The 13,093-nt window shown below is 37.4% G+C and overlaps 1 protein-coding gene across 8 annotated transcripts in view; it reads left to right on the top strand.

The window, feature by feature from the left end:
• Positions 1-13,093, top strand: part of FKTN (fukutin) — a 123,670-nt gene that overhangs the window by 3,036 nt on the left and 107,541 nt on the right. For 3 of the 8 annotated variants that reach the window (XM_082471209.1, XM_082471211.1, XM_082471210.1), the window contains one exon: positions 9,754-9,940. The exons of 1 other annotated variant lie outside the window; for it this stretch is intronic. In XM_082471209.1, coding sequence (XP_082327335.1) covers positions 9,836-9,940 — 105 coding nt within the window. In that variant the 5' untranslated portion in view covers positions 9,754-9,835. Of the gene's footprint in view, positions 1-8,584; positions 9,941-13,093 lie in introns of those variants that run through there. 4 more of the 8 variants (XM_082471213.1, XR_014266183.1, XR_014266184.1 and 1 more) reach the window with 4 other exon arrangements.

The raw sequence follows: 13,093 nt of genomic DNA, 5'->3' as shown, positions 1-13,093 counted from the left end.
CCTCATTACAAAATCAATCGGTATTCACATAGGATAAATAAAAAGGAAAAAGAAAAGCACCTACAGTCCTCCCAACCTAAAGACAGCCACTTTTTTTACACTGGTGTGTATGCTACTAAGGTAGCTCTTAAATGACCCATGAAATAATGTATGTAGATAATGTTTGGGTCAAAAGAAATCCTTGGTTCCTCAACTTTCTGCTGCCTTTGAAATAAACATAATCTATTGTTTGTACTGTAGAGTCTTGTGACAGGGAACAGCTAGCAGGTTGCCTCGTGTCTATAGGATGTACATAGTGCTCAGTGATATTTGTGAACTTAATGGAAAAATGAATGAATGAGGGAACAAACCAAACTGACTTGTGTGACATAAACTCTGGCTGTCACTCTTCACCTGCAGTTGCTCACATTCACCACTTATCTCAAATACTTTTGTATACTCTTCTGGGCACACAGAGCTCTTGGGGCAACAGAGGTCCATCATAAATCTTTTAAAATCTATGTCTGTGCTTGAATTCTACTGTGGAAGACTACAGAATATGGAATGCTGGGGAATATGGAAACATATGATAGCCTCCTGTCTAAAGGAACTATAACGAGTTAAGACTGACTGCAAAAATAGTACAAATATACAATGCTGTGTGGATATAAAAGAGGGAGCCTTTAGTTGTCTGAGAGCAGAGAGAATTCCTAGTAGGCCTTTAAGGTGACAGTTATTAATTATTGCTGGCATTTATTGTATAGTTATCATGTTCTAGGTACTGTTCGGTGCTTTACTTGTATTAATCTGTCAGAACAGCCCTGTGAGTCAAGTACAATTTATAGATCCACTTTAAAGATGGGGCATAGAAAGATTAAGTAACCTGCCTAATGACATACATATAGGCTGCAAGTGGCAGAGCAGGATTTGAACATAGCAGTCTGTCTTCGGAGCCTATGCTCTTAACTACTCAAAAGACAGTGAGGGGGCAGGATGTGGGGGAGAAAGCACTGTAGAGAGAAGGAATAGCATAGATGAATGCACCAAGGTGAGCGAGTGCTGTATCGATGGGTTCATTTAGGGGATTAGTACTAAATAAGCCATAGAAGTTCTTAAAGCAGGGGAAAGTGACACAAAGTGGTACTATAGAAATGACTGGACTTTGGTCCCTAAGATGGTATTTTGAGGAAAGCCTGGTGGTAGAGTACAGATCTTCCTCAATTTGATAAACCCATCGTAAGTTGAAAATGCTGTTAATACACCTAACCTACCAAACATCATCAGAGTTTAGCCTAGCCTACCTTAAGCGTCTTCAGGACACTTACATTAGCTTACAGGTAGGCAAAATCATCTAACACAAAGCCTACTTTATAATAAAGTATTGAATATCTCATATAATTTATTGAATACTGCAAATGAAAAGCAGAATGGTTATAAGCGTCGGTTGTTTACTCTTGTGATCACGTGGTTGGCTGGGAGCTGTGCCTCGCTGCCACTGCCCAGCATCATGAGGGATTATGTGGCATTTATTGCTAGCCCAGGAAAAGATCAAAATTCAAGTGCGGTTTCTACTGAATGCTTCGTCACTTTTGCACCATTGTAAAGTCAAAAACCATAAGTCAAACCATCGTAAGTCAGGGACTATCTGTACTCATGTAGGAGGCTTTCTATTTAGGCAGAGTTAATAAGGCCTTTAAATTAGGCTAACTATACTGGAAATGGGAAAGAAATAACAGCTTTTAGAGGCACTAAGAAGAATGTAAGTTTGGTGACTCAGATGTGGAATTAGAACCACAAAAACTATTTTGTTTTGAACATAAATAATTAAGAAAATAGGGATACCATTAACAGAATAGAGGGGCGAGTAATGAAAGAAATCTGGTTTGAAGGTAGACAGTGATTTGTTTTAGGTGCTGGTGGAATGTTCAAGAGGACATCACCAACAGTCTGGTGAAATATTTATAAGTAGTAATTAGTCAGTAGATATGGGAGGTATATCTAATAAAATGATTAGGAGCAAGAGAATATAAAGAGAACATCCATCCAGATTTCATATCAAACACAGAATAGTAGGCATATTAGGCAATGCCACTTCCTTCACCCTTTTACTTTGCCCCTGTAGTATCAGTCCCTTCCTGTCTTCACTTTCTTTCTTATCTAGGTCTTTCATTTCAGACACTCTCTAAAAACTCAGTACTCCATAGCCATTTCAAAAGGAGTCACTATATATTTATGATTTTTCTGGAGTATCAAATGGAGAGACTAATTTTTTAATCTTCAAGTGTCAGCATATTGAGAGAGGGTTAAGAAGTGAATGAGCGGTAAGCAGATAAAGACACTTCTTAAACCCTTACAGTCTAACCTTTGCTTCCAGGCTACTGACACTCTTTTGCAAAGTTAACAATGAAAGGAATGGAAAAAGAGCAGCAGTATTTAAGGAAGATGGGTAGCATCTGTTGCTACTGGGCTTTTTTTTGGCTTAGAGCAGCTGAAAATGTTGATTTTTTTTTTTTTTTCATCTTAACTCTGAATACCTCTTCAGAAGCATTTTCTCTTTATGCTTTCCAGTCTGCTGCCTTATCTCAAAACGTGCCTTTGCCTATTTACACTACCCTCTTTCTTCTCTGTAGTTTAGCCTCCTGTTTTATTTTGCAGTGCAGGGCATATTTGAATCTCAGTTCTGTCTGATTCATAGCACCTATACCTTCCTCTCACTCCCCAGTGTTCCTGAATAAATTGGATCTAGCAGCATTGAGGGGACCAGGCTAGCACACATCATCTTACGAGCCTAAGTTCAGTGTCAGGGCTGATTATTTCTTGTCCAAGGGCCTCTGATATCGAGAGATGATCCAGAAGGCAGTAGTGGGGAGAAGTGGGATAAAAAAATCAGGCCGTTTGACATTCTTTCAAACAGATCCCTACCAAGATTATTCTCAAAAAAGTAGTTGGAGGGGGGATGTCAGGTTAAGCCAGGTGCCAAAGTTTTTTGTGCCATTACCATCAAAGAACAAATGATAATGTGAAAGGGAAATGGGAAGCTGAAAGAATATGAAATACTGCTCTTGGCTGTAGCAAGAGCCTGAGAGCTATCTTGAACTTCCCATTCTGTACATTTTTCCTTCAAATTTCTATATGGCTTTTATCTACCACTGGGTTTTTCCAACCTTTCTCATGCCTTGACACAAAGCAAAATTGATAAAGGACGAAAGAAAGGGTAAAAGAATGTGTTTGTTCTTGGCTGGAGGTGACAGTCTTGGACTCTAGCTACCCCAGGCTGAAAGACTGAGAGGATTGATAGCTCAGACACCCACAACCTGTTAAAGGTTCAGCTGGGAAGCAGATCTGCCCATTCCTGTCTTCTTCATTGCCAGATCCTAGTTCATGCACTAGCTAGAGCCTGTTTCCAAGTCATCTAAGACTAATTCTATGCTGTAATATACCATACTTATATTAACCTCATATTTGCATTAGAACTTGAAGATACTTGGGTACTTAAACCTGGTAACTCCCCTTAGAGTCCCCATTACATCTCCCCTCCCCCTCATTTAAATTTACATCTCTGCAGTACTCTTTCTTCTTTGCCATTATACTGTTTTCTTTAGGAAGCTTTACCTAAGTATGTGTAAGAAAATACATTATTTGTCTTCTCTAGCATTTTTATTATGATAGCTAAAATGTCACATATAAAGAGAAATGTATACACAAATAATATTTTTATTTTGGTTCTATGCTATATTTCTCCATATGTTATTTTAAAATGTTTATTGTTCAGGAGTTGGAACCAAGTGTAGGCTTTAAACTCTAAAAAAATCACTTTTTCGTATTTCATATTCTGTTTTATTATGAAAGTTTCTGTAGGACAGAGAACTTTTTTAAATAAAAACTTTTTTTAAATAGTTTTGTGTTCTCTTGAGCATTGTGCAGTGTCTTTGAGTATACTTAGCATACTTATTTCTTGGTAATAATTCAACCAGTTTTAGGCTGGTAGGGGAGATGATTCATGCATTCTAATAGCTATAATTCAAAATAGAAAGTAGTAAAAGCCTTAGGGTTAGTTTCCTCTCCTTGTGCTCCATAGTAACCTGTATTTACTCCATGACCATTACACTTGATATTGTCTCTATATTTATCAATGATAGAGTCTATCACAAACTAGAACAGTGGTTCCTAATAGATGTGAGGGTGGTAAGGATGGTGCTTGTGCATTTTGGAAAAAACTTCCCATGCTGTTCTTTAGCACGTCATACCCTCTACCACCATTACCATCACCATTCTTCTTTTGAAAACTCTTATATACTCATCTCTAACATCTTAGAAGATAGGGAACTGTATCATTTTCTCTCCAGCTTAGCATTTTATTGGCATCTCTGCCTGTTAAGGTAGACAGTAAATATTTATTCCCTTCAAGAAGGTAAGACTAGGAATTTAGAGCTAGGAGAGTTCACTTCTGACTTTGAAGAGCATGAAAGACTTCATAAAAGAAGGGTCACTTGAGAGGAGTGATGAAAAGAGGTGTAGAACTGGTTCTGTGGAAATGGATGAGAACATTTCAGACAGGAGGGAATGAATAAAAGCAAAGAGGCAGGAAAGGTCGTGTGTATTCCAGGAATACCTGGGCAAAAACCATGGAGTGTGTGAAGTGGGAGAAAGACTAGAAAATTTGCGTGTGTTCAGTCAGATTGTGAATACCCTTGAATGCCATTACAGTTGACCCTTGAACAGTGCAGGTGTCAACCCTCTGTCGACTGAAATAAAAACACACAACATGAGAGCTGTGAGTTTCAGTTTTATTTGGGGACTTACTGAGGACTATAGTCTGGGAGACAGTCTCTCAGATAGCTCTGAGTAAGAAGAGGTAGTGGGGGAGGTCAGTAGATACATGATTTTGGCAAAGGGGTACGTGCACTCAAGCACACATGTCTGTAGAAAGTTGCTGCTAGTCACGAGGAGCACATATCTCAGTTAATGATTTTAGTGCTTTTCTAAGTATGGGAAGATGCAAGGGTCCAGGTTCATAAACTGTTTCTCCTGAAATATTTCTAAGTATCTAAGGGCCTGTTTTGCCTGTTTTCCCGGAGCACAGAGTGCCTCATCCCGATCTTCACCCTGAATTCCTTTCAGATGTGTTGTAGGTCAGCAACTGCAGTGGCTAATGACTTGATTCTTGTAGAACTGGATGGTGGGCACCATTCTTTATTTTACACCTCCCTGCAGTCAAAAATCTGCATGTAGCAGAGTCAGCCCTCCGTATGTGCAGTTCCACAACAAAAGATTCAGTCAACAACAGATTGTGTAATACTATTTATTATTGAAAAAAATCTGCATATAAGTGGACCTGCGTAGTTCAAACCCGTGTTGTTCAAGGGTCAAATGTATGTGGAATTTGAGCTTTATCTGTAGGTGGTAGAGAACCACTGAAATATTTTGATTATGGTGTAATTTGATTCATTTATCAGCAACTTGGTATATCTGTCAATGTATAGGTAAGATTATGAGTAGGCAGAAAGTGGAACCTGGGACATCAGTTACAATTAAGACATTTTTACAATTAGAGTTTAAATTAGAATGACAGTGAAGAAAGAAGAGGGAGTTGGTGCCAGAGGGATTTTAGAGGTAAACTCAACAAGCCTTGGCCTGTCTTTTTTAAAGTATCACATTATTCATTTTAAAGTGGTAACTCCATTCCTAATGAAGAGATGGTGCTAGCAAATAGGAATGTTTTGACAGGCTAATATTCTTCCTTTGCAATAACTGCCTTGGCATTTATAGAAAATAAGTTATGAAGTAAAGTTAATTGGATATCATCTTGATAATAAAAATGTAGTTGTGATTGATGATATATTCTGGAGGTTTATTTCATTTAAGAATTAACTGTAAGTTAGAGATATGTCCAAAGAAAGAACAAGATATTAATTTGGACTTTATGTTTCTGTAGTGGTTTATATAGGCCTTGCTTTCCACCTGTTAATTCTGGCACAGAAAAGGCTGGATTATATAGCACACTCCAAATGCTACTTTACATTTCACTAGGAATCAGTGTACAATGCGTTGATGCACTATTTACTACAACTACAAGAAACTGAGCTGAAATACTGAAAATGAAGAATATTCTTTTTGTTATCTTGTGAGCTGTCCTTATGAGAATACATATTTGACTGTTTTATTTTAGCAAGGTTTAGCTGACAGCAAAACTAATGCCATCATCAATATTGTTTTATGTTGCTAGTTTTTACAGTTTTAGGAGATAGAACATGATCATGATTTATTCTGTTATCTTTGCTTTATGCATTATCTGTAAATCAAGTAGATTACTCACCTCACTGGTGATATTCCTCTTAAGTAGTTTGTTGACTTTATATAATATCATGTAGTGTTTGCTTTATATAGGCTTCCACACTGGAAGCTCGTTTGGATTGTTTTAAAACCCTAAGACTTCTGATTTAAAGATGACAGAGTAAAGACATTTGTGCCTTCTTCTATCTGAAATTACCCTGAAACAGCAAGGAGAATGAGAGACAGAGATGTACAGTTGACCCTTGAACAACATGAGTTTGAACTGCTATATGTAGATTTTTTAAAATAGTGAATACTGCAGTACTATATGACCCCTGGGTGGTTGAATCCACAGATGCAAAACCGCATATATGAAGGAACCGCAGATACAGAGGAACCACGTATGTATATGGAGGGCCAACTATACGTTATATGCAGATTTTTAACTGTGCAGAGGGTTGGTGCCCCAACCCCTGCATTGTTCAAAGGTCAACTGTAATTACATCTTTGATGGGACTAGAGTCCTGTACCCCAAATTGAAATATTTGAGAAATATTTGTCAAATGTAAGCAGAAAGAGATTAAAAGAGCATTCTGGCAGAAAGAGATCTCAGGTAGAACTGACAGAGCAATGAGAAATAGATCTTCTGTTTACAGTGGTGTCAGGAGGCATAGAAAAGCAGTGGGAGAAGCTTCCTTGGAATGTTTGGCAACATGGACTAGCAGGAAAGGAAGAGCAAATGAGAAAGCACACAGGTACACAATCTTTGCACACAGATACACAGTCTTTGCAGGAAGCACTCTCTTGGTGAGGCAAGAAATAATGGCTAAACAACTTTCTCTTGCTTGTTCTCACATACATTCTCTCTGTCTCTCTCACGCACACACATGCGCAGAGCACCCTGTCTCATAAAGAGCTTTCTGGTGTACTAAAGAGACTACCTTCTAGTCCAGAACACAGCCTTGCTTCTTCCTTCCACAACCCTCTTGCAAATAGTTGGCCTGAGTGGAGTTCATGTCATTCAAAGATTAATAATAATAAAAAGGAAATGAGCACAGCATCTACACAAAAATGTTACAAGAAGAAAAGCGAAAAGAAACGGAAAAACAAGTGACAAAGAACCCATGAGAAAACTGTATTGGCCTAACAAATTTAAGGAGACAATCACGTCTTTAAAGTAATAAAGAAAGTTCATTGGCTAGGAAGAAATAGTAAGACAACAGTAAATGGTGAGTAATAATTTGGCAGAACTCAAGAAAGAAAAGAAAGAAAAATAAAATCAAAAATAAAAGGCCAGGACTTCCCTTGTGGCACAGTGGGTTAAGAATCCGCCTGCCAATGCAGGGGACACAGGTTCAAGCCCTGGTCTGGGAAGATCCCACATGCTGTGGAGCAACTAAGCCCGTGCACCACAACTACTGAGCCTGTGCTCTAGAGCCCACGAGCCACAACTACTGAGCCTGTGTGCCACAGCTACTGAAGCCCGCATGCCTAGAGCCCGTGCTCCGCAACAAGAGAAGCCACCACAATGAGAATCCCATGCACTGCAATGAAGAGTAGCCCCAGCTCGCTGCAACTAGAGACAGCCCGCGCTCAGCAATGAAGACCCAACACAGCCAAAAATATAAATAAATAAATAAAGAGTCAATGGGAACATCGAGGAGTGGTCCCTTATAAAAAAAAATAATAATAAAACGCCACATAAGAGGCAAAAAGGAGAATTAACACTGTTGAAAACTCAGTAAGGACATGACGACAGGCTTTTGAAAGTTGAGCAAAGTGAAATGGGAGTGAAAGGAGATGAAACACATGATTAATTGTAGTTCTGGAAATAGAGAACAACATTAGAACAGAAAAGTATTCAAACATACAACTTAAGAAAACTTGCCGCAGAGAAAGATATCTTGATTCTACAGATTGAAGGTGCACATAATGAAGAAAAACTAATATACAGTCATTAACATCATTACATAACCTAGTTTTTAAAAAATTGGATTGCAAAGATAAGGAATGTGTTCTTTGCTCATCCCATTAAAAAGATCAGCTTATCTATAGGGGAGTGCCAGGGGAAGGATCAGACATTGTCAAGGGAGTATTTAGCATTGCAGGACAGTGGTACAAATTCTATAAGTCATCAGAGGAAAGAAAGTGTGATCTCAAAGCCAAACTATTAGTTGACACCCGTTTTTTTGTTGTTTTTTCATAAATTTATTTATTTATTTATTTTTGGCTGCATTGGGTCTTCATTACTGTGCATGGGCTTTCTCTAGTTGCGACCAGAGGGGGCTACTCTTCGTTGCGGTGCGCGGGCTTCTCATTACAGTGGCTTCTTTTGTTGCGGAGCACAGGCTCTAGGCGCACGGGCTCAGTAGTTGCGGCTCACGGGCTCTAGAGTGCAGGCTCAGTAGTTGTGGCACATGGGCTTAGTTGCTCTGTGGCATGTGGGATCTTCCCAGACCAGGGCTCGAACCTGTGTCCCCTGCACTGGCAGGTGGATTCTTAACCACTGCGCCACCAGGGAAACCCGACACCCGTTTTTGAACAATGCAGGAACTCAAGGTAAATAGTGCCCACAAGTCCTAAGGAGAAGATGAATACCAGCCATCCAGTAGCTGAACAGAGATGATACAGCAAAAGGATTGGCAGGGAATATAGTAGGAATAAGACTGAAAAAGCTGTGAGATTTGTATTGCAGAATGCGATAGAACGATAGCAAAGTAAACTGATAAAAGTCAGGATTGAAAGAGGAGAGATGCAGAAGGTAGATTTTCTCTTATTTTTTAGCTGGAGAACTAAAGACATACAAAGTTTAGACATCAAGTAATAGAGGTGTTAGTATATTTAAAGGAATAAAGATAAACATTTGAAGAACTGAATTTAATATGTTTGACCAAAATCAAACAGTGGAGAGGAGGTAAGAAGAAGTAGAACTATATTAAATTTCTTGTTCTAAAGAAATAGTCAGATGGGACCAAAGATGAAAGAACAAAAATTTTTATCATGGCTTTTTTTACACTTGCAGAAAACTGAAAATGTATATGGGATATTTATAAAAACTGACCACATCCTACATAACAAAAGACAAAGAGCTATTACACAGATGATGTTCCTTGACCAAAAACTGTATTTTTTTCTATGGAAGTGGTTCTTAGTATGTTCAGCAGCAGCAGCATTGCCTGGGAACTCATTAGAAATGCAAATTCAGAGGGCTCACCCCAGTTCTATTGAATCAGAAACCCTGGGGGAGAAGCCCCCCAGTCTCTTTTGGTCAGTTTTTATAGATATCCCATTAATGTTTTTTGTTATTTGCAACTGTGAAGAATGCTATGCTAAACTTTTTTGTTCTTTCAAGTGTGGTCTCATATCTGATTATTTCTTTAGGATAGGAAATTACCAAATCAAAGAAGGTTCTGTTGAACTTTAGATAACTTTTCCTTGGTTAATAAAGGTGAAAATTAAATACAGGTTTTTGTCTCTTTAGAAGTATCTTTTTGTTCACAGAAAACAAGATTATCTTCTTACCCAAAAAGATGAAACCAACTGGGTTACTTTCAAAAGACAACCAAGTGAGCACCGCAGACTAATGAGTAGGATCAATAAGAACGTGATTTTGGCGCTTTTAACTTTGACAAGTTCTGCATTTCTGCTGTTTCAGTTGTACTACTACAAGCACTATTTATCAGCAAAGGTAATTTTTTTCTTCCTTTCTCATTATTAGACTTCATTTTAGCTGTATATTTTCCTAACACACTTCCCTTTTGCAGTACATAAAATTAATCACAGTTTTTAAAATCCTTGCAGAAATAGTTCTTTGAGATTCTCATCCTCGTGAGTGTGGCAAGCAATTCAAAATTACAGTTAAATGTTATTGTAATAACACGCTAAAAGTCAGAGCTGCCACGTTTCAGTGATGTTGAAATTTTCTGATAGAATTATGTGAAAATTGTTATTTTTCCAAACAGATCATCACTCATTGGAAAGAATTTAATGATAAATAATTTTGATAAAATATTAGAATTAGTTTATTTTAGTACAGAGTATATTTTAATATAGTGTCTAACAGGGAAGTGTAGCATTATAACTTACCTTTATTATAAATCTATAGGTATAAAGATGTAGAGACAATAATTTGGAATCTGGTAGCTTCTGAAGATCATACAGAAGTCCAGATAAGAAATTCCAAAGTTGAGAAGGTATTGCTGAATTGTGAAAAGTTGCCAAACACTCCCACTAGGGTTAATTATAATAATAGCTACCATTATTGAGAATTGTGCTAGATACTGTCTGTGCTTAATTTAACCCTAAAAACATTTTGGGGGGGGAATATGTTTTTTGTTTGTATCGTCATTTGGTAGTTAGAACTATTCTTCAGAACCAGTTACTTCCCTTTCCCTCCCAAAGGGTAGGATACTTCCCTGCCCTAGTTAAGCTTGACCATGAGACTTACTTTGGCTTGTGGAATGTTATAGACATTTGCAGAGATTTCAAATGGGCTCGTATGATGCGACCTGCCCTTTGTGCTCCCCTGACCTGCCAGGAGAAGAGTGTGCCCTGGGTAGATGCTGACCTCCAGCCTGAGCCCTGAATTAGATGTATGGAGCAGACCAAACATAGCTGCCCAGCTGACTCATACATCTATGAGGGAGAAAACAAATGCTTAAGCCTTTAAGATTGAGAGAAGTTTATTATGCAGCATTATTACATGAGGTTCCTAGACCTCATTTTACAAATATGAAAACCAAAACTCTGACAGAGATGTTAGATAACCTACCCCACTTACCCAGTTTCTAACATGCAGGCCTGACAGGTGTACCTAACTCCATTCTTTCCAGGCTATATTATTTTTAAAATAATTGACAAGTACTGAGGCTACCAGCTGTCTTGGCTGTTGATCCGGTGAATGTCTTTGTGTTTCATCTTCAACCCTTTGCTGATTATTTTCTTAGGATAAAGTCCTAGAGTGGAATTTCTGGGTCTAAGATGTACATTCTAGATTTTGTTACATATTGCAAAGTCACCTTTCCTAAGGATAAGTAGTGTGCCTGATTTCCTATACCCTTTCCAAATATGGGAATAATAACAACAATAACAATAATTATGGCATCTGTGTCATGCTTTTGAGATGCTTTTGGCTAATAGTAGCTTAAACAAATAGAGGGTTATTTGTCTCTTATACCTTTCAGTCCAGAGCTTCCAAAATTCTCTTGACATTTCCCTGGTGCTACAGTCCAGGCTGGAGGAGGAAATAGTGCATTCTAGGAGGCTTCTTCTTTTGTGACATGGCCAGCAGATTCCCAGCTGTAAGAAAATCTGGGAAAGCAAGATTTTACTATTAGTGTTAATGCTGTTGTTAGTTAGGTTTTCCACACTTTATAATAGAGATCGCAAAGGAGAAGGGGTTTGGGAGTGGGTGTTAGGTCAACTTACCTATCGTGTCTGCCATAGCAGTTCACGTTTTTTTGGTGTGCTTATAGGCTAGGCACTATGCTAAGCACTTTACATATATTTAATTCTTACAACGACAAATTGAGTAGATCCTGTTGTCCTCATTTTCCCAGCGGAAAAAACTGAGGTTTAGAGAAACTTACTAAATTTGTCCAGTGTCACACAATTATTAAGTGAGGGAGATAGAATTTAAACCTGAGGAGTCTACCCCAAGAGCCCTTGTTCTTTATATTTCTGGTATTTTTGATGTTCAAAAGCCGAAAGATATTAAACTCCATTAGAGGCCATTTCTTTCTAATGAGGTTAAACATCTTTCCATATGCTTTTTGGTTCTTTTTATTTCTTGATTATAATTTCTTTTTATTCCGATCTGCATATTTTTCTGATGTTGTTGACTTTTTCCGTAGCTGTTCTTTATAGTTTTAAGGATATTAAGCATTTACCATATATATTTCAAATATTTTCCCCAGTTTATTAATTTGCCTTTTACCTTTATATTCACAATGTACCCCCTTAATACACTAGTGTTCTATTTAATTTCTAAGTAGACAGGTATCAAGATCTTTCTCCCTTAGGGCATCTGGTTTTTATGTCATAAGTAGCCCAAGATTGTGGAAATAGTCACCTGTATTTTCATCAGATATGTTTTATGTTTAAATTTTTATACAAAATATAATTTATTTTAGTATGAGGTATGAGTTAGATATTTAATTTACAGTTTTACCCAAATGGTTAATCAGCTGTCCCAATGTCACTTATTGAATGACTTCATTAATTTAAAAATCCCATCTTAATTATATGTTAAATTCATGTAAATAACTCCTGTCTTGACCTTCTTCCTTGGGAAGCAATGTGGCATAGTTGTTAAGAGCATGATCTCCAGCCTAGGATTAAACCTCATCTATCCTGCTTATTAGCTGTGGGATGTTGGGTAAATTACTTGACTTCTGTTACTTGACCTCTACTTCCTCATCTACGGAATTGGGACAGTAACAGTACCACCTATGAGACTTGTGAAACTTATATGAATTAATATACATAAAGCATTTGGAACAGTACAAGTCACATAGAAAGAGATCAGTACATATTAGCTATTATTTTTATTATTATTATCTTCAATTTTATAATGAAAAATAGTATTTGTTGTATTGAGTCCATGGAATACAAACTGCTTTAGTAATAAGTGCCATATTCTTTAAACAAAATAGAATATTTTGAACAAAATAAAGTGTTAAATTAAATAAAGTTCAGTTAACCTTTATATACTATTAAATTTGTGAAATTTGCATTATCTGTACTAGAGTTCTTGTTTTTTATGTTTAATTTTAATGATAGGTGGAAATTACAACATCTAAGTTCTAAATACCAAAGGTTATTTTTATTTCATTGAAGAATA

This window comes from Balaenoptera physalus, assembly GCF_965194825.1.
Source record: "Balaenoptera physalus genome assembly, chromosome: 7".
Lineage (NCBI taxonomy): Eukaryota > Metazoa > Chordata > Mammalia > Artiodactyla > Balaenopteridae > Balaenoptera > Balaenoptera physalus.
Note: the sequence above shows the minus strand (reverse complement) of the source record. Positions and strands in the feature narration are given on the sequence as shown.